The 25,286-nt window shown below is 37.1% G+C and overlaps 1 protein-coding gene across 7 annotated transcripts in view; it reads left to right on the top strand.

Moving 5' to 3' along the window:
* CNKSR2 (connector enhancer of kinase suppressor of Ras 2) overlaps positions 1-25,286 on the top strand; it is a 207,506-nt gene that overhangs the window by 116,112 nt on the left and 66,108 nt on the right. For all 7 annotated transcript variants that reach the window (XM_077172438.1, XM_054655123.2, XM_077172446.1 and 4 more), the window contains 4 exons: positions 5,184-5,317; positions 8,998-9,209; positions 13,083-13,172; positions 14,538-14,752. In XM_077172438.1, the coding sequence (XP_077028553.1) occupies positions 5,184-5,317; positions 8,998-9,209; positions 13,083-13,172; positions 14,538-14,752 (651 nt within the window). The remainder of the gene's footprint in view (positions 1-5,183; positions 5,318-8,997; positions 9,210-13,082; positions 13,173-14,537; positions 14,753-25,286) is intronic.

Genomic DNA, 25,286 nt, shown 5'->3' with positions numbered 1-25,286 from the left:
ATAAAGGTGGAAAGCTCAATAGAGAAGATTCTCAGAGCATATGAAATTTGGTGTAAGTCGCTGGCAGCACACTAGCAAGAACCTAGCTGCAAAGCCCTCCTTTGTCTTCTGCTTTTTTAATTACTCAGAAGAAAATGGACTTTATTACAGTGCGGAAAACTGTTCATCCAGTTCTTTTTCAATACAGAAAAGGAGTGCTAGAGCAACCTGTGCCACGCTTCTGTTAATTTGGAATGCACCTGCTGGTGTCAGGGACAAGGCTCTTCCTCATGGCACTGAGGATGGGGCAGGTCCAGCTGCCAGCCACATCTGCTGTGTTGACTTGGAAGAAAACCTTCCGAGCCCTCCTTCACCCAGCCTTTTGAAATGTCACCTTTTGTGTATCTTTATAGTTTGCTGTACTGTTTTGTATTTGATTAAATTGTACTGTTTTAAAAGCACCAGCACTACAGTATCTGTAGTTTTTCTAACAGAGTTTGTTTTGGATTAGATGTGCATCATATTTCCACTGTTACACATTGAGCTTTTCATTTTCCTAAGAAGCAAAGGCAACAATAAGAAGTCCTTTGTTTGAAAGAAAATGATGCTTTTATTATTTTTATTCAGTATATTTTCTTATTTGATTATATTGCCTCCTTCATTCATCTAGACACAATGCTATACTGTTTTCATCATTTTTGACTAGAACTAATGATCCTACCCTTTTTAATTATTAAATTTGAATAAAACACTCACTTGTTTGCTTTTAAATTACTTAGTTGTCTTCTAACTGCATGGGAACTGGGCATTCTTTGTAGCACTGTTAAAATGAACTCTGTCTGAATTAGTTACAGTATCTCATTATTTCATGTCATGATTGTTATTATAAAAAGTTTATTTTATTGGAAACATTTTGTTCAATATATTGTTGTAATTTTGATTCAATATGAAAAACATATTGGTAGTAAAATCTGCTTATTGATGCAAATACTGTATAAAGATACTTAAAATTTTGTATTAGCTGTGCTTATATTTTGAAAAATTGTATGTCTTTTTTTGGAGCAATGTTTCTCAGACTTATATTGCAGCTTCCAAGGGTGTTAATGAAATGTTCAAAGAGTTTTAAAAAACATTTAAAATAATTTTAGATAGTATATATTAAATATTGATTACATTCATTGCTTAGATGGAAAAATCAAAGAATATGCTGACTCACTGGGACACCCTCTCAGTTTCTTCAGAACTGGGAGTGCAAAAAGCAGCAATGGCTCCTGTTATCAAGAGGGAGGTGGGGACCACAGGGCAGAGCCAAGCAGGGACAGAACAGCTACTGAAGGGAGGGGACTTGTTTGCTGCCAGTCAGTGCTGCCAGGGATTTCCTTTTTCCCTGCTGCTGTGAGTAAAGATGGTTGCTTTCCTGTTCTGCAGCCAAGCAACAGTTTAAGAAAGGCTCTGTAAAGACTAATGAACCTGAGGGAGGGTGGTGCATTCAAAATGTTTGAGAAATAGTACTCCAAAATATATTGAATTATAGATTTTGTGTCTGTCATTGTGGATTAAGATTGATGCAGGGTCATGTGTGGGATGTTTTCTAGGTTGTTCCAGTTTTAATATTTAACTTCCAAACTTTCTCTGTCAGGCTTTTCCCATGGGCAAAGTATTCAACTCTTTAGACCTGAAAATGTTTTAGTTTTATTGCTGTTTCAGCAATCCCACTTGCCCTGGCCAGCCTGCCAGAAGGAACTGCAGCCTGAGAATCTCTGCTCCTTGGAAGAGAATTAAATCATTCATGCCACTGATCTCCAAGGCATCCAGTTGAGAAATACTTGACTGAAGTTGCCTTGGAGTGGTTTTGTGTCCAAGGTGCCTGCATGTGGCCCTCTGGGTGGCTGCCCTTGAAGCAGAGAGCTGCAAGAGCTGGTTGCTTGCATGTGACCAGATTGATTTGAACAGTTGAGGTCTCTAAATTTCTATGCAAAATGTAGATGTACCATACATCTAGGCCATGTTCTGAAGGCTTTCTTTTCAACCAGAGGGGTCTGAAGACTTTTTCATTCTGTACATAAAAATGAAAGCTGAACCTCTACAGCACAAGGTGGTAGTTACAGCAAGGCTCTCAGTGTGTTGAGCTACTACCAGGAGAGACCATTTAAATGTTTTTACCATGTAAAAATTCTTACTAACCTACTGATTTGCTGATGTAGTCATGATAAATACTGGGAATTTTTTTTTAAAGAGGTCACCTATTTTTAAATTAGGATTTCCCTTTTTTTCTAGTTGGACAAGTTTTGTTTCTTTGGAAATCAGCAGAGAGTTGAGTTTGGCAATGCAAAAGCAATATGGAAAATAAGTGAGACTTCCTAGTATGTTTTGGGACAATCCTACAGGATTTTACCTCCACGTGGATTGGATTGGATTATGATTTCTGTCCCCTTGGAAGCTCTAGGTGCCCTGAACAGTGAATTTCCTTTGCTGTCCTGTGAGGTACCACAGTCATTCAGTGTCCACAGTTACACTGTGTCTTCACTTCTGACAGGGAACCACTGGCCTTCAGTAAGTTGGATAGCTCGTGGCTTTCTGGGTTAGACTGAATACCATTTCTTCCTATTGCACTCCCTGTTTCAACCACCTTCCTGTGCTAAAAGATAAACCAAAATACACATTTGTTAAAGATGTCTAAACCCAAGCTGATTTCCAGGATCAACCAGCAATTTGCCTGGAGGACAAACTGACTTGTATGTCAGGGCTGTTTGTTATACCAAACAGATTCCTCAGACTTATGCTTTTTTTTTTTTTTTATTTTTCCACAAGTTAGGGCAATATATTTAGAATTTATGTAGTTGCAGACAGGTTTTCTAGGCTGTAACACAAGGGAAATTCTTTCCCTGTGTCCTCCAGCCCTACAGCAGCTTGTCAGGATCACCAGAGGCACATCACTCCTGTAAGTCCAGAACGCTTTCATGCTTGACCATTATTTTCCCTATGTAAGATAAACCATAAGCTCATGTTGACTGCCACAATTCTGGTCTCCAAGTCCCCCTCTCCTCTTACCTCCCTTTTCACACAGGTAAAGTAAAGGCTTTGACTTCTTCCTCTAAATGGAGAAGAGCAAACCCATCTGCACAGTTTGTCTTCCTCTCAGTGCTTCTGCTGGTATGAGCCATGAGCAAACAGCTTGGGCTTAACAAGTGTAAACAGGATCTAGGTCACAAAATCCTCTTGGCTTACAATGAAAAATAATTCAGCAGGCCACTCAGCAAGCCACGAAGTGTTCTTGTTACAGAAGTGCAGGGTATCAGAAAGGTAGCAAACACTGTTGTATTAGTGGTTCAAAAACATCAATGGCTACAGTGTCACAGATGAAAATGTAAAGGATAAGATTTTTGTTTCTCTGAAAGAGAGAGGGAGGATGTTTGGATGTTTAGGATGTTTTGGCTTGTTTTGGGGTTTTTGACCTGTTCTTGCCACCAATTTTATTCTTATTTTTGTAGATTTGTCTTGTTTTTAGTGGTTGTAAAGTCTTTTACCTGTCTGGTTTTTGTGTGTGTCTTTCTCCCTTTCTTCCTGTAAGTACTGGCAGTCTTTCTTTGGCCTGGCTGTAGGATACTCACATTAACTCTAATAAGCAACAGAAGAGTTAAGCAGTATCACTGTTTATAGGAGACAAATTTTGAACATTCAAACCCAGAAAGCTTGTGTCAGTTTATAGCTGTTGCTCTAAAGGTGGACTTGCAAAGTTTTAACAAGCAAATTTTAAGCATATATTTTATTTTGTTAGGGCTACATAGCACCTAACACAGCTCTGTTCCAAAACAAGGCAGTAAACTGGCTAAAGGATGAGGTTTCCTAAGTGATATTTGTTGTTCCTGCATACAGATTGTAAAAAAGTGGCACAGTGGTGGGGCCTTGGCTTGATAGGCATAGGTTTGTATCTCTTATCACCAGCTGATGAAAGGCCAACATTCTGGCAATGATCCTGCTTTAAACTTTTTGGGTTTTTTGCTACAGTGTCAAGATTAATATCTAGAAAAGGAGAATTTATTATTCTGCACAGGAGCACCCTTTTGCTCTGTATTGGTAACAGTGCTGGGAGAAGGATCTTTCTATGCCCTCATTCAGTCCACATTTAGAGCTTCTCTGCCATCAATACAATGTGAAATGTTTGTGTCTTTAAGTAGTTACTAAGGTCAGAAATTTTAGGTATAGTGAACTCTCTTCAATCCCAGCACTTCTTTCTTCAAGGAGTAAACTTCCAAAAAGATGGAGGAGAAAAAACTCTTTCAAAGCGGAACTCAGTATGTTTTAATATTGGATTCTTTTTCGGGTGTATGAAGATACTCTTGTACTTGCTGTTCTGCTCTTCCTTTTTCTTCTGCCTGAGTTTAGCTATTACAAAAACCAAGCCACACAAGGCTTTTGTTTATAGACAGATGTGTTATTAAGTAGACTAAAACAAAGTTTTTGTCTCATTTGATTTTTCTGCATCTGTTTAGAGACTTAGAAAATCTTGTGAAAAAATGTGATTAAGAGAAGGATCCTATCTGGACTGGAATGATAGCTAGAATTCATTATTATTTTGCAAGGAGGGTACAGTTTATTTACCTGTGAGTAAGTGTTATTTTGTGAGGAGTGTACCCAGGGGAATGAATAATAACAATAATAATAATAATAATCTCCAGTTGATTCTCTCATAGCGTGTGTGCTCTGAGGATGCAGCACCTGATTTAACAGCATCTGCAGGCATAAGCTGAAGCTTTTACAGTTAATTCTTAAGCTGTAGAGCAGATGGAAGGACTTGACATTCAATTTAATGCCTACTTATGCACCTTTTGCTGTAAACACTAGACTTTTTCTTTACAATGTTAGTTTATTTAAGGAATTAACTGCATTCTGTTTGTTATTTACTTGTTAAGGCTTCACCAGTGGCTCATGTGATCAATGATTTTATGGGCATTGGTAATAAACTTTCTGTGCAAAAGGGAAAAAGATGCAATCAGAGGAGTGAATTTTATAAGCACAATACATGTCCATTGTAGATCTGTCCTCTTAGCATGAGTGGGCTTTTAGTCAGTTGAGAATCACACAGAATGTTAGAACTGCTATTTCTTTAGCTTTCTGAACTATATCTGGTTTTGGCTTTTACAAATAAAAATGTGTAATATATAAGGATAATCCTGATTATTTCTCTCTCTCTTTTGAACCAGCCTCTTATTCCTAGAAGCCCTACAAGCAGTGTTGCTACTCCATCCAGCACTATCAGCACACCTACAAAAAGAGACAGCTCTGCCCTTCAGGATCTCTACATACCTCCTCCTCCAACAGAACCTTATGTTCCAAGGTAAAAAAGACCATTTTACAGTACAATTTGGTAAAAAAATGTTTGTGAAGTAACTGACCATTCTGTTCATACCTATTTATTAGTCTTCCCTGTAGCTAATACTGTATTAATACTGTATTTTGCAGGTAGACTGGTTATTAAGACACAGAATATGTTGAATCAGTATCTTGTCTGCAAAAAGTAGCCTTCAGAAAAGAAGGTCCAGTACTCTATTTTCTCATATATGGGGTCATCAATTGGCTGCAACAGTCTCATTCTCATTCAGAAGAGCAAAAGTCACCTGTAACCCTGAATCTGTAACCCCTTGCCCAATAATCATAATGCAGCAAGGGAGTCAGTTAAATGAAAGAAACTTTTCAATTCCAGCAACAGCATTGTTCAATCCTGCCATAGCGTTTTCTTTCTCCGATATTTGAGAAATTTCAGGTTTGTGTTTTAGTGTGGCCACTCAGCCAGACTGTGCAGTGACCTTGCTGTTCCCTGTCAGTACAGCTGATACTCTGACCTGCCACCTGGAACAGGCATTTTCATCTCTCCCAGGTCTCTGGACTTGCTGAGCCAAAAGAGCAGCAGATCCTCCTTGCAGATTCATTAGCCTACCTTTACACAGCCACAAATGATTCAGTATAAATCCATAATGTACACAGATTCCCGAATTCCTGAAACTCTGAGAGAATTATGGCCTACAAATAGTGCAAAAAGTAGCTGCCCAGAGTTTTAGGATTGTATTTAAGAGGAATCAGAATTCTTAAAGCTTCCATAATCTTAGACATAGGTTATCATATGTCCAGTTAATGTGTTTTTAAATTAATTCTTGCTTTTCTTTTAGTTACCTTTCTTGGAAAGGTTATAAGGGCAGCATCTTCTTTCTTGCACCTGAGTGTCTTGTAGCTGAGTTTTTCTTACACTTTCTTACCAGCAACTCCTCTAGCCAGTTAATGAGATGTATGACCTGATACTGACAGGACTTCCAGGGCCTTGTCCAAGAGTGAGGTATATGGCAAGTTTAATTGCCTACTGGGGAGGAGAAGTTGAGATTCTATGATAAATTCTTACTCATCAGATATATGGAAAACCTTGCAGGGCACAAGTGTGATTTTGACTTCAGGAGGATGTCAGAAGCCTTTTGTGAAGCCTTAAGCTGTGTCCCATGTTCCTTCCTTATCCTTGCCTCATCTGTACCTGGCTTGGTTTCTGTTTCACAGAGAAAAAAAAAATATTTCAAATGTGACATGTATAACCAGATGAACTAACACATTTTCTAGTTTGTTATAACTTTTTTTTTTAATTAAATGAGAACATTCTTAGTCATGACACTTGAATTGTGCACAGTAGTTGAATACATATTTTACCTCCCTGATAACAATTCTTTGTTATCCTCACATAAATATTTTAAGGACATGGTTTTCAGAAAATTTTCAGAAAAGAACCAAGTATTTAATTCTAATCCATTAATATAAAAAAGCTGGGGGGAATAAAAACTCAACCAAAGAGTAGTGTTAGGCGTGTTTCTCTTTGAATGCAGTAGTCATGGTAAAAACCTAGTGCTCTTGAAACTGATTATGTTTACCATCACAATATTTTTATTTGATAAGAAGTGCATCCTCATTTTTAAATTTTTTTTGCTAAACATTCACTACTCTTCAGTTTTAAAGTGCTGCTGTAGAAATTGAGAACTTCTAAATGAATTTTGATTATTTTTAATAACATCTCTTAAATCATGATGATAATGCAGTAGTTTGGACCAATTCAGATTAAATCTTATAATACGTATTAGTACAAGCTGTAATCTTGTAGAGAGATTAGGCTTGGTACATTTGAATTTTTTCATCAGCTTAATCCAAATGGACTATTCTTGATTTCACCTGTCTCATAGGTTGCAGTGTTTTGGAATAATTTGTTTGGACATTTCATTAGGTTTTTTGCCCATGATTAACTATATTAAATCGTGTGTATTTTGGGTATTATCAAACTGCTCAACATCTGTTTCTCAGTTTGTTTTTGCCATTCCCAAGGAAGAAAAGCAAACAATCAAGCCTCCTTTTGTTACTGGAATAGAGGAAAAAACTTGATGTTTTGATGTAAATTGTAAAACCCAAAGGCTTGGTGATGGTACCCACAGACAGTACAGCTGCTGACATATCCTCTCATGGATGGCATGAGAAAAAGGGACCAACACTTGCCATGTGCTGGTTGCTTAGGAGTGCTGGTTGTGTGTTAGTGCCTGCTCATATTTATCAAGCACCTTTGGGGATGGGAACTGGAGCCCTCACCTCTAGAGGGCTGTGGCAAAGGGTGTTTGCCTGATGGCTCTGTATTAACTCCATGCTTACAGTAAAGATCCCTCTAGGTCAGGCTGCACTGCCTTCCTTGGGCCAGCCCCTGATGGTGGTTGCAGCATCTATTAGCATCTGGCTGGTTTATGTCAGTGTCCATCCTGTTACCTGCTGGGGTGCCCAGCTCTGTCAGCACAGAAAGGCTCTTTTTGACTGGAGGAGAGCCCACAGCCCTTTTGGGGCTGCACCAGCCTCCTTCCCTAAGCCAACACCATGCCTGCTCTGGGAAAGCAGCTTGGCCAAAGTGAGTGTAGTGATCAGTGGGGGTTTGTGATGCTGCACTGTCACACTGAGGCAGGATGGCCTGTTCTCATACTTCATGGCTGCCTGGGTGCCATCAGGAGGCTTTGCTTGGTCGTCAGATGGAGTCTCAAGGTGCCAGGTGAAGTAGGGGTCAGCATGCTGGCCAGCTTGGAACTCACATGGAAGTTCACAGGGGCTGAAGGATTCCAACAAGAGCATACGGCCCAGCTTGTCTCTTGATTACCTCTTGAATACCTACTTCTCTCTTGACCACCTTTATTGTGCTGCACAGAAATGGCTGTCTGATCAGGTCTTTTGCAGCCATCTCCAGGCAGTTGTAGCAGCACATTTACTAGATAAGTCCTGGTTAATCTAGTGTAAGAAAGGACTCCTAACCCAGCACTGCTTGCTCTCTTGTTTGATGCCTTTGACTAGTTTCCATTTTCAAAGAGTGGGGCAGAGGTGAGGAAAGCAAAAAGATTGGGGGCATCTGACACAAAGTGCAAAGTGAGCGCTGTCCTGGGGTAGCAGCTGATAAGCAGGTGCTGCACACTGTATGTGAAACTGCATGGATGTGCCTATACAACTTCTAGACCTGAAATGACTGTGCAAAACTATGTCAGGTGTCTGTACATCCTCTGTGCCTGTTTCATCTTGATCTGGGATAAAGTGTGAGGAACCAGACTGAGTTTGCTGATGCTTAGTACGTAGACATGTCTTAAAAGTATCCAATGTAAGGCCAGAAATGTAAGGCCAACATTTCTCCTCTGGCCTAAATCACAAAGTGCTAGGTAGATTCCAGAAAAAAACAAGAAAAATGAAAAGAGTAATTGCGCATCAATTTTATTTCTATAATAATTTTCAAGAGAAATCCATGAGATGGATAAATCAGTAAAGAACTGAACAAGCAGAAAAGTGTGAGGTAGCTGGCATATAAATGCATATAAATGCATATATGCTGTGTGCTCCTGATGTGGGGTGGATTTCATCTGTTTCAGCATATAAAATATCGGCATAGGCCCATGTTTATTGCAATATTCACAGTATAAAAAAATCAGTGTCTTATCTCAATATATTAAAAACTTTTCTTTTTAACTGAAGGGATGAAAAGGGAAATCTCCCCTGTGACGATGTTGGCAGACATATAGTGGGCAAACCGGTTCATACAGGATCTGAATCTCCAAACTCATTTCTGGACCAAGAATATCGGAAACGCTTCAACGTGGTTGAGGAAGATGCAGTTTTGTACTGCTATGAGTATGAGAAAGGAAGAACAAGTGGTCCTGGAAGGAGAGAGAGCACACCAACATATGGTACAGCATTGATCTCATAAAGATAATCACCATTTGTTGATTTTAGGATTTTCATGCATCTGCTTTTGTTTTTAACCATGAAAATACTTCTGGTGGCCATTGATTTTGCTGAGAATTAAATACTACTTTAGTCTAATTTCAGCTAAAGAGCTTATTCTGTTTTAGGAAAGAAAAATATTTACTATGATAGGTAAGTCCAGTTTAAAATTGATGGGATTTCTGTATATATATTTTTGCTATCAGCTTAGTTTTCCAGACTATGTTTCAGTATGATTTTATTGAAAAAACATATACCAGAAGCTCATATTTTTTAACTAAAAATTCAGAATGGATTTTCTCTCATTGGAAGGGCAAGATTTGAATAAGTTTGGAATTCAGCTTTGGAAAATTTTTCTTAGGTATAACAACAATCAAACCCCTTCAGATTTACCAAGAGGTGACTTGCTGCTTTCATGCTGCACTGCTCTCCAAAACTATAATTCTTTAGTACCAGAATTGAAGTATGACTGATGACAGTAGTCTTTTTTTGGTAATATTGTATTAACCTCCTGTAACTTCCTATATTGCAAGTGATGGCTTTCTACATATAGCAGTTCCTCATTATTTGAGATCATAGGTTGATAAAAAAGGAATTTTGCATGTGAGCACACATGTGTATTTGTGCTGCATCCACATCTTGTATTTTGGCTTATTTAGGATGAGAATTCAGGAACAATTTCTGGTGAGAGTTCTGATGCTCAAACCCATGTACTCCAGCTTATTTTACCCTTGAAACTGTTGGAACTCTACCTAGTGTGGTAACTCGTTTAGCTTTGGACTGGTTTTCTGGTTTTCTGTTGCCAAGTATAAAATTGTACAGACATAGAGTTGGTAGGCTGTGGAAGAAAATGAATAGGATATCTCATGTTTAAAAAAGTTATTTTGACTGCTATAGTATTAGCTGAGCACACACTTGAACATTTTTTCAACCTACCCACTGTGTTACTTCAGCTTTAAAAGTGAGCACAAGCTGTATGTTAGTTATTGTAACAATCGTGTCATCATATCCCTTTGTGAAGAAAATAGATGTAAATTATGAGGAAGCATAGATTTAGTACATCATGCAGGCAAGCCCCAGAATCACCTGGGAACCTTGATATAAATTGAACTTGAGCAGTGTAAAGTATCCTCAGGACCTGGAGCTATATGCTTGCACAACATGAAAGGTTGCATTTTCACAAAATGCACTCTTTCTACACAAGTACACCATCCTGCTGAAAAATCTTCAGTATCCTTTTGATTTCAAAGTGTTTTCAAGTGTTTTCTAACCATGACCATTCTGTGCAAAATAACTGCTAAGTTTTGAAAATGGATATATCAATTTTATTACTCCAGTATTTCAAATATTACAATTGGTGGTTGCAGTCAGTTTCATTAACAGAGATGTACTCACTGTTCCAGACATTAAATTTTAATACTGGTGGTTGAGAGGGAAGAACACATTTCTTCTTCAAGGACTGCTGAATCTATTATTTTGTTACAGGATAGCTTTTTCTGCCTTTTTTTTTCTGTTAGCAGAAAGGGTCATAAAGACATGGATCAAAGACTCCACTGAAAATCAGTCATTATTTAACACATTTGTTTTACAGTCTTTCACTTTTGATCTCACTTTTTTAATGAATTCAAGTCCATTTTTAATGAATTGTGAAGTCCATTTTCATTTAAGTGTATTTTCTAAAAATATTACCATTTCAGCATTAAATTCTAAAGTTTCCCACATGCATTTGTTAGCATGAGGTTTGTGGGTAGGCATGGCCTTAGGGTTTCACAGAAATCTGGAAAATGACAATAAGACTTTTCTGGTTTATGGTCACCCATTAAAGAAGGTCAGAGAGAGTTCCCAGGCCTAGAGAAATAATTATTTTCAACATGTACTTACCATAATTTTGTGATGTGTCAACTTTTTTACAAAAATTTTCTCAGTTCTCCTTCATGAGAGGTTAATAAGGCCATTTGTAATTTCTTTACTGGAATCTTTTGACATTTTTTGACAATGTTAACAAAGAAATTTCTCTTTCTTGCTCTTACTGGCTTTGAGGTCTTCCATAGTTGCTGCTAATTGGCCTTGGAAAGCTTTTGTTCACATGCAAGATGAAAATTTTCCTAAGTGTCCTTTCAATGGAAAAGAGATTCGGGAATCCATAGGGGTGTAAAACCAAGGTTGTTAGGAGAGGAAACAAACAAATGAAACTTGAGTTTAAGGAAAGAAACAAATTTGATCATTGTAGTTTTAATGCCAGATACAAAAGCAGGTACTTTGAACAGTTGAAGGTTTTGCAGAAAATTTGTTGTTACTTTTGATAACAGTCAGATTTAAACAATCAACTTTGTAGCTTTTCTATTTTATTAAGTGTGCTGTTAATATTAATAAGATACGATGTGTTTAGCCTCACAAAGAAAAGAAGGTTTTATTTCTAGAAAAAGAAACTGTTGAGAGCTGTTTCTGATCAAGTAAACATGAGCCAAATGCATCCCCGCTCAGGAAATTGCTCTGTGCACTAAATCTCACCAGCTTCAATCAGACTTAAATATGTGTCCCTAAATAGTAAAATTAATGATAAGAGAAAATGATAATTTTCCTGAGTAGTGAAGTATTTGTGACCTGATCCTGTGGTCTGAACAGAATGTACAACTTTTTTTGTCAATATTTTTTTTTAAGATGATAAAAACTTTTATCATTATGCTGGCTGAATGGTGTTGGTGTGTTTTCCATGGACACAGTACTTCAGCAGGGAATATTTGTTTTCATTATAAACATGTATCTTTTTTTCAGTGTATCATGAATTTAACCTCAAAATGTGGACTAAAACTTTAATGTAGGAATTTTCTACTAAAATAATTTACAGGACTTTTGAAATTTTTACTTTAAGCTTTGCTATTTTTAAATTCAAACTGTTTACTTGCTTTTTGGATTTGTGACTGGTAGATTGATTTTAAAAGAGCAAGGGCTGATCTTGACTGAAAACATTTTGTTTTCAGTCTGTCACATAATATGCCATGTGTTATGCTTCTCTGTTTTGTTTCAATATATTATTTACATACACTTTGTTTCAATACACCGTTTAACTTGCTAAAGAATTCAGACCATTCTAAGATCATTCTAAGTGGCCCCACTAAGTTCCTTAGCACACTTACTTTACTGATTTCCAGCTATATATGTGAAATCCCTAAACAGAAATCATAGTTTACAGCATTTTTGAAAATCAATTCAGCAGCTTCCAGTCAAAATTTAAAAGACAGAATAATCTTCAGCTATTCTTTTTATTACTGTCTGAAGTCAAAGTGAATTTAGCAATAATAATGTACTTTGCTTTCTGTGGATGAAATGGTACAAAAGACATGACATATAGAGGTTTTCTATTTCCTTTCTCAGTCACTGATGGATCTTGTAAGCCCACCAGCAAATATGCTATTTGTGAAGGTACTTCAGTGATATGCACAAGTTTCTGTTACCAACAATTCCCATGTGCTTTAAAACAGTTCTCCCATGTGTGTGCCAGGGGCTTCCAGAATAAGAAATAGATACTGCTTAGTGAAAGCTGAAGTAATTTGAATGTGTTTTCAGTATCAGACGTCATTCCACTGATGACTTTGTAGGGCACTGGATTTATTTTCTAAACTTAAAAAAAAATCCATTAAATACTTAGCTCTTCTTTTCTGTTAAAGAGAACAGAACTCCTGTCTTAACCTCTTGTTCAGATGCAACGCTGGATCCTCTTTCGTAAGCAACCCTGTAGAATTGCAGCTTAGCACATAATTTGTTCTTTCTTCTAAAGAATGTTGGTTTAATGCTGCCTTATGGTGCATGATCTCAATTTTTTCCTCTGTTTCCAGGGAAGCTGAGGCCTATTTCTATGCCAGTAGAATATAACTGGGTGGGAGATTATGAAGACCCCAATAAAATAAAAAGAGATACTAGGAGAGGTAAGTAATCTGAACACACATCTTATACAAGGCAAGGTTTTATCTTGCTTTAAGCTATATATTTTCAACATCATTTTGCTGCTTGCTTAGCTATATATGTTTGTGAACCTGTTTTGGTATTTTCTTTTTTATATATGCTTAATTTTTTGCAGAGTATTTTAGGATTGAGGAAGTTGGCTGGAAAACATTCTAGAGCAGAATGGGATTTACCTGAAAATCAAGAGGATAAGTTCTTCTGGGTTGGGAGGCTTGGATACATAACTCCATGTACAAAATTATGACCTCTGAGATTGCTCTTATCAGCCAGGAACAAGATGTTACAGCAATGATAGCTATTTCTGTAAAAATATTAACTAAATATTCACTAGGGATCAAAAAAGGAAGCACTTAGGAATTATTAGGAAAAGAATACAAGACCAAATTTAGTAGCATTCTTATGCTGCCGTGTCAGTTGTCATGCTATGTATGTGCAATTCCAGTCTCTTAATCTCTTAAGACAAATACAATTGAATTCAAGAAAGTTTAGGAGACAACAAAAATTAATCAGATGCCTGAATTGACTTCTGAACTGGGGCCAGTTACACAGGCTAGCCATTATCAGTTTGGGAGCAGGACATAATAAAGGTTTATGAAAGCTTGTGTGGAGTGAAGTAAGGAAATAGCTTTGTCAGTGTTTAATCTGAAACAAGAGCAAAGAGCTCAAATATCTCTGTCAGATGCTGGATAAAAAGAAAATGAGCTGGTGCAGTTCATGTTCAAGCTGGAAAACATCTTGCCATAGGAGGTTGTGGGTACTAGAAGTTCACATTAGTGCAGGGAAAGACGGACAATTTTGTGAAAAAGAAATTGGATGAGGTTTCCTAAATTGACAGACATTGCTTCTGGGTCAGCTACAAATTGGTACATGCTGGAAGAGTATTCAGGGAAAGTATGTATGATATGGTGAATGATCCCCAATGAACATTCAGAGCAAATTACTGTAAAATGTGTGGTGCCACTGACTTCTGTATTAATTATGACTCCTGATTTAAAAAGTAGCAAAACTCCAAAAATTATCATAGGTCCGTCATTGCTCATTTTTTTAAAACTCCAAGACAAAATTTATTGGCGTGCATCTTCTTTTAAATTTTGTTCCCTTTATTTAAAACATACCGGAAAACTTTAGGAGTCGTGAATTTTCCCTACCAGAAGTTTGCTTTCTTATTATATCTGAACCAAATAAGCATATGGGTTGTGTTAATTAAATAGTCCCAAAGAGTTAAAATTGGCAGTAGATCTTAGCAAGAATATTGCATGTTCTGGAAGCAGGATTTACATGCATGTAAAAGTTCACAATGATGTTTTGCATTACTTTCCTTTCAACAGAAAATTCATTGCTTCGCTATATGAGCAATGAGAAAATAGGTCAAGAAGATTACATGTTTCAAAGGAATAGCAAAAAGGATACTGGGAAGAAGTCCAAAAAGAAGGGAGACAAGAGTAGTAGTCCAAGTCATTACTCGCTGTTGCCTAGTTTACAAATGGAGTCATTGAGGCAAGAAGTCATGGGCACACCTGGACCAGAAACTGCTCTGTACCATGTGAGTAAAAATAACATTAACAAAAGTCATTGCTCTGTTCTTGTGGTAAGAGACAGTCTTGGTTTAATCTTCTTGGTTTAATCTTTAAACCTTCTCTGGACTGCTGCTGTTGCACTGATTTATGTTCTTCAGACAATAACTAAGTCTCAAAGAAATATTTTAGAATTCTTGATTTTGCTGTTAAGATGAAGGATGGACAGCATTATTTTATTTCCTGTATTAGAAAATGGCACTTTTGAAATGCAGTGTGGTATCTCTGCCTTGACTGACCTGCTGCTGATGGAAAAGGAAGCAGCAGCAGTTTCCTGACTGGCTAGATACCTTCTTCCCAGCATCTCCATCACTGCAATATGCTAAGTGTTGTCAGACAACCCCTTTACTACAGGTACTTGGAAGGCCTGATAATGGCAGGAAAACTTGTGGGAGGTTTTTGTTTTCCTTTGAGGTAAGAGGAGCTCTAATGCATGTAACTGTTTTTAACATACAGCCCTCAGGAATGCAGGTATAAATGTGAAGGTAGCAGTTCTGCTGGGTAGGATGCAAAAGGAAAATTGCAGTAACTTGCTCATTTTTAAGTGTGTCCAAAAAATGGAGTTAGAAGATCACAACATATTTTAGATGTGATAAGACATTCACCCCATAGCTCTTTCCATGTATCGAGAGAATACTCATCTCTCAGTGACATTTGTTTCTCAGTATATGTTAAATTCCTGACACTATGTAGTAACAAAATCTTTTATTTTAAGGTACCATCTTTTTTTTTTTCCTTTGGTTCCCTCTATAACATAGTAAGTCTAGTTTCCAAATTCTGTACAAAAATAAATGATGTACACAGGAACTGGTGGATTCTCAAAGCTCTGGTTTGGAAGTTAATGAGCAACAGCAAGCATAGAATTGACAACAAGCATTTTTCATTTACTTTGGATATCCATCCACAAAATACTTGAAATGTTACCACCCCAAATTCCACCAGTATCAGCTAATCCTTCTTCTGCCTCATTGCCATTGCCATCTCTCTCTGTAATGCCATTAAATCTTCAGCATCTGTTTGAAAGTTTAGTTGGAGCTTATTCCTTTATAAAAATAAATAAAGGTTATCCATTCTTGGAATACAAATCAGTATTGATCTTTTAACTGGTTATGGAGGAAAATGCTTGAAGTAAACAGAAAAAGGAATCTTAGACTATTGATTTGGTTATGGAGCAAAATGCTCGAAGCAAACAAAAAAAGGAATCTTGGACTATTGATTTGTCCAAGAAATGGGAAATGGAAAGGAGCCCTTCACAAAGCATTTACAGTGCTCTGCAGCTGAATATTGTTGATGCTGCCTCTGGAAGCTGGCTGCTATCATGCAGTTCCAGAGTTCTATTTAGTGGTAATGACACCCAAGTATTCTGGTGCATATTTCTTTTGCCACATAGCAGAGTCAAAGGTTTTGTAATAAATTGGGCAGAACTTTTCTTCCATCTTAAATAAACAGTGCAGTGAGCACACAAAGAATGGGGGAAGTACAGATAACACACAAGGAACTCCTATCTGTTTGCAGTAAAATTTTATTAAGCTGTAGATACCGAATCAGACAATGAAAACATACTTTATGTTCAAATTGCATCCTAAAGATCACTAAAAGAGTGGCTGTCCTATTGCAATTTTCTTTTTACAATCAGCAGCTACCTAGTTGTTCCCAAAGATTTCAGGTTATTTGTAAATGGAAGCCTCTGGATACACATGAATTGAGTGTAAAAGAGCTACCCTGATAGTAGTGAAAGAGATGGAGGGGTTTTTTCTGTTTGGTCTGGGTTTTTTCAGAAGTCAATGTTTTCATCATGCTAGAATATCAGGGGAAGAGAGAATACTATGACTCTGTGCTGTGTATACCACAAGCCAGTAGATTTTCCTAAAGTAAAGAGCAGCCTCTACCACGTGGCTTTAGTTAAATTTCAACCTTTAGTGCCTCAATTGTTTGCATAAGGTCCCAGTGCTAAAGAACACTCCACGAGGCTTGTGAAGTAGCTCAAATCCCTCATTGCTCTTGTTTTTAAGAGTATTCATCTGTTAGCTTGTGCTTACCTGGCATCTATGTCCACCCATAGTTTTAAATGTACCATTATCCATTATTCTCTGTATTTACCCATAGTTTTAAATGTACCATTATCCATTATTCTCTGTATTTAAACATCTTTTGTTACCAAATTTATCTCTCAGTATAGGATTTTACAGGTTATAATCAAATAATTTTGTAGACTCCTCTTGCTTGCAAGAGTTATAATGAGCTTCTTAGGTTTTTCTTCAAAAATTGTTTTCACATCCTTTCCTCATTCTCAAAATTCTTTCAAATCTTCATCTCTAATCCTAAACTATCTTTCTTAAGCATCCTTCCTAAAGTATGTATGCCAGCACAGCACATAAATTTCCAGAAGCTGCTTGGAAAGGTTACATAACCATTGCTGTTCACTACTTCTCTATTTAAATGCTCAAAGCACTGATTACTGATTTTATCCATAGCCTTGGAATGAGAGTATGTTTGTTACTTCATTTTAGTTTTATTTTTTCTGTAATGTTATTATTTCAAATCACTTATAGACAAGATGGATATTCCCAATCTAAAAGCTTTTATCTTGCATTCTTTGTTCTTAAATACAGTAAATTGTATATGGTTGGTCATGTTGAAACATGTAACTTCCTGGATATGCTTGCTGAATAATCCATGTCTCTGAAGCAGTCCTAAGTATGAAATATGTGAGAATAAGGACTCTGGACTCTCTAACTGGGCCCCCATGATTCTCAAGTCCATAACAGAGGAGTATTGAAGCTCCAGGAATCTGGGGTCTGGTGTGGGGTCTCCTTGTTCTGAAATTATATTTTTAATATGTGTATTCTGTGAAATAGAAAGCATGCATGTTTCATTTCTTCTTCTTTTTTTTTCTATTTTCCCTTTTACTGAATTCCCTGGAGCAAAAGCCATGCTGCTCACTCAGCAGTAAGATTTTGTGTCATTCTCTGGTCTTTGATTCTGTGTTACCTTTATTCAATGATGTTTTCATTCTTTTGACTCCATTGATACAAATGTTAAATAATTTTGTACCAAAATGCATCCCACTGGTTAATGATGAATTCTTTGACAATTCCAGGCCTCTTTCCTTTTGAATTTTGCAGCCATTGACGTGAGCAGGTTGATTACCTTTTTACTGTAAAGCTTTCCTGCAGAAAAGCAGCTTTTACAATTATGCTGACTTCAGCTCCTTCTGCTGCTTTTATGTATAGCTCTATAGAAAAGAAAAATCTTCTTCTTTGATAAAAAATACACTGCTGAATTAAATTACCACAGCAGAAATGGTATTATTTTTTGTGCTGTAAACAAAGTAGATGGTGTTAAAAAAATTACCATGGTAATGTAGAAGTGCCTGGTTGTTATTTGCTAAAAGCTATTCTGTAAAATGCCAGCAGATTCAAATTGTTATATTCTAAAGTGATCACAAGATTGTGACAGCCTAGCATTTTTCTGACTGTCAGGATACTAAACTTGCATAAAATTACTGGTTTCAAAAGTTTTTATTGTATTACTGACCTGTCAATGCAATCAAAACTGCCTGGTCAAGGGTACATTTCAGTTGCAGCCTTGAAAAGTGAACAGGGTTTGCTTGTGTCCACTGAACATAACCAATGTCATAGCTGATACCATAGCAAAACAAAAACTAATTTGTGTTGTGTCTGTGAACTAAACATCTCTTGTATCCTCTTCTGGTGTTTCTGAATCCTCATATATATATTTTCTGCACTGCTTTGGTTTTTTTTCCCATCCTAGAAATTGTTTTTGGTGTTTTGTTGATTTCTAGACAAGTTGTTGTTCTTGCATTCTATTTTTCTTCCTCAGTATTGTAAAAGAAACCAACACAGAGTGTTAATGTTTTTATTAAGCTGAGGCAAACTGTTTGAGCTGTTGCTAATCTGATGTGCAAGCAGGTGTTCAATGTGATCTATTTCTGTAGGTAGAGAACAGCACATTTTGTCTTGAACTTTTGGGGCACAAGAGATGAAAACTCTGATATATTATTGTAGTTTCTCAGGTTCATTATGTTTTCTGTAAAGGAATTTTCTTGGTGTGTTGTGCTTTGTTTTTGTTGAAGGAAAATAATGTTGTTATTTAGGAGGGAGATAGAGTCATAGGTCAAAGAAGTTCAGTGTCAGGTTAATAATAATTTGCTGCTAACTGGATCAATACAACTTTCCCTTAGCCTAGAAGCAGCATTGCAATGTGAAGAAAAGCTTACAGGCTATTGTTTGTGATAGTGAGATTGCTTTTTTCTTGCATAACTCCCTGCTGTATACAATAGGCTGTAACCTACACAGATAAACTTATATTATTGACCTTGTTTCTTCTCCCTTCCTGCATCCCATTATCTCTGCATTTTCCAGTGTATGCTCAGTTGTTCCATGTGTTCTTACCAATACATAGTGACTCGCTAGTTGTGGGAAAATTGACAGAAAAATAATAGTTTCTCACTATGCTGTAATAACCAGACTATTTAAATTTGTTTAATTAATAGTGGAGTTTTCTTAGTTATTTTATTTGCATTTGAAAAGAAGGTAAGTTTAGTAGCAAAACTGGCCACTTGGAAGTTCATGTATCTGAAACAGGTCACTCAGTAATGGGTTGAGCAGATAAATCAAGGTTTTGTACCTTTGGGATTTTGTTAACTTTACATGTGCAGATATGTACACATGCACTTTAATGTTCCAGTTCTACTTTTAATAAGGGAGAAGTGAAATAAAAGCTATCAGCTGGAGTTGTGCTGCAAATTGCATTAAGTTGGTCCAACTTTGGTAAACTTCTTTTTTTTTTTCCTCTTTAGCATAATATAACCATCCCTGTGGTTAAAATGCAGCCTGATAACTCTTAATCACATAATTAACAGCAATACTTGCTGCAGTGAGCACCCATGGAGAGCCAGGCTCTCTCCTTCCTACTCTGCCAGTGAGGCAGCAAGGACCAAGGGTGTGAGCCGGGCTCATTTTGAGCTGTTCCTCCCTCCAGAACTCCCCAGGTGGCTGTGCCAGGTCAGCTCCTTGGGTTTTCTCAGCAGAGCTGTGGGGCAGCATCAGCCTGGGTCAGCTGGCTGCAACAGTGATCTTGTTGAGAATACTTCAAGTGAAGAAGATTTGTTTATGGACCTATTGCAAAAGTCAATTTTTAGCTAATAATATGAATTGGAAAGGAGACAGTAACTTTTAGCCAAAACAACTTCTACTTAAATCATGTGTATTTCCAGGTGTTTCTTGCCTCCTACAAACACCTCCAGAAAAAATACAGGAAAATGCTTTCTAAAAGTTGAATTCAAAATGTATGTGTCTAGGTGTTATCAGTACAGAGAAGAATTCGCCAAAATCTCATGATTTTGAAAACTTCAGATCTAACTGAAGTGGTTGATTTTCCCTTACTTCTGTTCCTTTCTGCAGAAAGGCTGAAAGGAAGTAAAAAGGGAAAATACTTAAACTACATTGTTTTTGATGAAAATTCTTGAATAAAATATGCATGTGTTTATAAAACCTTTAATCACAGTACCCAATAACTAGCATTTTAAAAAGTGCAGAACATGTGCATATAGTTTCCTAATAAACTTATGTGCAAGCTACCCATCAACCTATTGCAAAGGAATCTTCTTTATAAAAATGCTATCTAAAAAACATTAAGTAGTGCAGAATGATTTAGTAAAAAAGCAGCCCTAACAAAACTACCCCACTGAAAAACTAGCAGTTTCCTACAATTGTAAACATCACAGTATTTAAAGAATTTCTGTTCAGTTAATTTTTTTGTTATGGATATTTGTAAATAAACTAAAAATTTGTAGAGAACAAATTAAAAATCAGTTGCACAGATTTTAAGTAGGTGTCTGAAATTTTGAATGTCATTGTACCATTACAACAGATGGAGTTGGTTTTTTCTTAAAAATTTTCTTCTTAAAAATGTCTGGAGTCCAACTATGGCAGTATTTAAATAACAAGCCTCCCTTTTTCTTTTTCTCCTCCCTGTTTTCACAGTAGTCTATAGTTAGACATGTAGTTGTTATAGAATAAAAATATAGCAGTTGGTATCAAAGTTCAATTTAACCTAAGTACATAGTAAAAAATATTTTCCAATAGAATCTCCATAAATTTTGTTAATATTTGAATTAGTGTTACTTCTTTGCTGTGGTCTTTCATCTCCATTTAAATATATGTATTAAAATAATACTGAAACTTGCAGATAGATTACAGACTTATGTGCTTTAATTATCTGCAAAGGAAATCTTAAACTCTCTTTTGAAAATGTAAGCATTATGTAATGTAAAAAAATTATAGTTGTGTTCCAGTTAAAAACCATTGGCATTTTATATTCCCAGCTAAGAAAGTCCACTGGATTTCAAGTAATGTCCAGAAATGAAAGAAACATAATGAACAGTTTTAGAAATAGTCTTGAAAAATTTCAGTGTCTAATTACCACAGTAAGAAATTATTTTAAAAATTATTTCTTCACTACTTTGTTGCAAATTAGCCCTTTACAGCTGAAATATAATTGTGCACACTCTACTGTGCTTCTACTCTAAAGGCAGAAAAATGCAAGTCTTTACTAAAAGTAGCACATAGGCTGTTAAAATGTCACAAGTGAACAAACTGTAATTTCTCCTGATGTCTAGAGTGTTCAAAGACAGCTGTCTCAGACTGGACGGGGAGGAGACTCCTGGGTGTCTCAGTGGCAAAGTCCAAGACTCTGAGCTGCTGTGGTGCCTGGGTTTCTCCTCAAGTACTCGATGTTCATGAAGCTCCAGCAGAGCTTGGCTGGTAAGAGCTAAGCACCTGGATGTCCCTCTCTGCAGGTGACTGGAGCATTTAAGACATTTACATCTTTCTTCTCTAGGTTATACTGGTCACATCTCAGCTGAGTTTTTGTAGCCTTAGGGGGTTGTTTGCCTTGTTCTAGGACTTCAGCTCCTTGCTCCCTTTTCCATCAGTGAGCATGTAAAGAGGAAATAAGGCTGTGGTGGTAGCTAGGTCCACGTGTGTGGAAATGGAAGGAACTTGCTGCATTGCAGTAGAAAATGAGCTGAGGAGGCTTATGAAGTTATAGAATAATCTGATTTGGAGTTATTTTAAAAGCCTCAAAGTCTATTCAGAGGCAAAATTGTTAGTAAAATGTTTCATATAATGCAAGGCAGAGAAGCAAATGCAGTTGTGCTATGAACACATCATAAGCTTCTATCCATTTCTCATCTGCCTAGTCTATGGCTCAGGTATAGACAGCCCTTTGCTCTGAGAGACATTTAGAAAGAACAATGCTGAAAAAATTAAGGGAAAAGTAGGATAAGGAAAAGAAACATAATAGGAAATTTTTACCTATTGCCTTTATGAGTCTGAAACACCATAATGTCCTCCAGCCACATTGGCCATGGGCAGCTTTGAATGCCTACACATGTGGGGTTTCTTTCTGTTGGATACTTGTGGGTTTGTATGTTTGATTCAGACAGGAGAGCAGCATGTCTCACTCACATTCTGAAAGTTGGAATAGTGGTTCCAGGACTTGGCCATCTTCTAGACCACAAAAGAAACCATCTAAACAATACTGTATGTATCCTTTTATTTGAATGCAGCACTTCACAAATGTAACAGACACAAAATAAGTGATAAAAATAGTGTTCATGTTGTTAAAATCTGTGTAGAAACTTCATCTAGGTCATAAATTACCTGTATAGCATATAAAACAAACAATACACTAAAACAGTTAATCAATAAGAAAACTATGCCTTTCTTGTGACAGTTAGAAAATGACTGCCATAGGCATAAAATTGCTGTGGTCAAAGGTAATTTTTGCTATTCCATCAGAGTTTAGTAAAAATTTGGTTCAAAATAAATCTACAATATCTGAGAGAAAAAGCAAGAGAGGAACAGCATGTCAATTCCTTGCTAATGGAAGTTGGCCTTATATTATTTTTAGTCTAGTGCAATCAACAGAGAGTAATAGAGAGGCCTCTGGGTCTAGTCCTCTGCTATTACAGTTAATCTCTTTCACTTAATCCTATTCAGATCTGTACTAAATTCCACATTGAAATAGGGTATGAATTGCTGTTACTAATGATGGTACCAGTAAAAGGTGATAAACTGGGTGAATGGGTAGCCAGTTGTCATAATTCCAAGTAAAATGTTGGACAGAAGGGAGGAAAGATGCCAGCAAGAGCAAGGCATCTAATGAATTTGCTACAGAAAAACAAAACCCAGATGCCTCAGAAACCAGCATAAACTGCATAGGATAATAGGATAATTCAGTCTGGGAGCAACCTCAAGAGGTTCTGTGCTTGGTCTTTGGCTCAAAGCAGGGCAAGCTCTGAGGTCAGATGAGGCTTCTCAGGGTTTTGCCCAGCTGGATGTGAAACACCTCCTGAGATGGAGACTGAATGAACTCTTGGCCAACCTGCAGCACTGCTTGTCTGCCCCATGGCAGGAAAGTTGGAGATGAACAGCAAAACAGGTGTTTTGGCAATAGCTGAGAGGATAGCAGCTTGCTCAGATTTAAGGGATAGTTTCTGTTCTTTCATTGCTCCTTAGCTAAAATCATCTCGGGGATGTGCCTTGGTAATCTCACATCTGTTTTCCCAGTTCCAGACTCTCAGTCCTTTGAACTCAAGACTGAAGAGAGTAGATGTGCATATGCGGCTTTTATATTTGAGTTCTGTTTAAGCATATATTTTGTGAAACAGTAATACTTAGTCTCCTTGGGAGGGAGTGCTAAGTTCTTTTAATTATATGGAATAATATCTGCATTGTTCTTGAGTTATATTATTCCTGTCACAGATTAGAGAATATTTTCACATCTGCATTGTTTCTCTTTGAAAGAAATGGGTAATACCATTAATTTGCTCTTATTGGGGAAGTGGTTGCCCAAATGAAATTTGAAGGTATTGAATATGGGAGATTTTACATCTAATTCTATATACTCTCTGATCATTACTAAAATCCAGAGTTACTTATTGCAGCAAAGCAAAATCCTCTAGAGATGAGGTAAGATTTGTTTATGGGCCATCATGAAGCACAGTGGGAGTCTTCTGTGGGAAATTTTTGTTTAAACTTTCTCTATTAACTTCTTTTGCATTGTGACCATGAGGGGAAAAAAATGGCCTGTCATAATTTCTTTCCATGGTGAAGCTGGGGAAATCTTTAAAAATGAGAGAGTTACTGTAAAGGTCATCAGTCCAGCTCTGCCAGTCTAGATTTATTCCTTACTGCATAGAATATAATGGTCTGAAAGTGTAATTTTATATGATCTAGAGATGTAGATCCATATATTAATAAGTCTCTCATCTCAAAGCATTTTCTAATTTCCTTTCACATCCCCATTCTGGTTTTTTTTTCTGTTACCTATTTCATAGAATCATTCCTGATTTTATCCTGCTTCTGTTACCTGATAGAGAACCATTGCTTTTGTAGGTATTAGCATTGTTTGAACATGAGTAAGCTAACAATCACAGTAGCACCGTTTTATTTCTTATAAATGTAGAATAAGTGATTTAGTCCCTCAGTTATTCCCCTTTGATAAAGAAGAGATGAAGTGTGGTACATTGTAGCAGAGAAGTTTATGTCAGGTATTGCACAGAGGGGACTCAGCATGAGTTACCACTGCAATATGCTGGGGATTGTCACATCCAGGAGAACTTTGATCCAGGGCCTGACTTCTCTACTGGCTCTTCTCTGTTTTCCTTTCTGCACAAGGGAAAGGGAGATAGCAGGACTCTGAAAGCATTTAACCAAGGACACTGGCTGGCATGTGTCAAGAAATTTGGCATTCTAAAAAACTTGTACTGAGTGGTGGAAATGTTGTTTGAATTAATGGAGCACATGTGCCTGTTTCAAAGTGCCATTTTATGTCAAAGCATCAAAATGCTTTGACAAAGAGCTCCATTGTTTCTGAAGAAGGGATTTTTTTCAAGTAGTGCTTTTGACTCCACAGGAGTCTCTGCCCCATTCCTCTGCCCCACTTACACAGTGGTGGCCCCTTGAGCCCGCTGCTAACACACAATATGGGAGATTGTATGGTTCCACTTGGGAGGAAGATGGCTCTTTGCAGCACTGCAGCTCCTGAGCTGAAGCTGTTTTATTGGGTGTTTCTGTTTTACTGGAGAGAAGTGCTTGTTGCTTAGCGCCTGATCCCTGAGTCAGCCAATCCATCTCTGCTACTGTGCTGTGCAGGAAAAAGCAGCCTGGTATTTTTCATAAAGCAATAACTGCTTTTTGTCCACTTCTCAAGTATATCCCTTTGCTTTCAGATAAACCCAAGTAGATAGCATTTCCAACACAACAGAATTCTGGCTTTAGAGTGATGTGTAAAACTTCTTGTCAGCTGGTTTGTACCCATAAAATCACCATGGCCAGCTCAGAATTAAGAAGACCTAATGTTATCTTTCCCCACCTTCTGCAAAGTTCTGCTTCATCTTATGCTTAGAGGAAACCTTACTGAATTCCAGCAAGTAATGAGACCTTTATCCTGCAATGAACTGTTCTTTTTCTG

The sequence above is a fragment of the Agelaius phoeniceus genome, chromosome 2 (assembly GCF_051311805.1).
Source record: "Agelaius phoeniceus isolate bAgePho1 chromosome 2, bAgePho1.hap1, whole genome shotgun sequence".
In the NCBI taxonomy this organism is placed as follows: domain Eukaryota; kingdom Metazoa; phylum Chordata; class Aves; order Passeriformes; family Icteridae; genus Agelaius; species Agelaius phoeniceus.
This window is presented reverse-complemented; position numbering and strand designations above follow the sequence as displayed.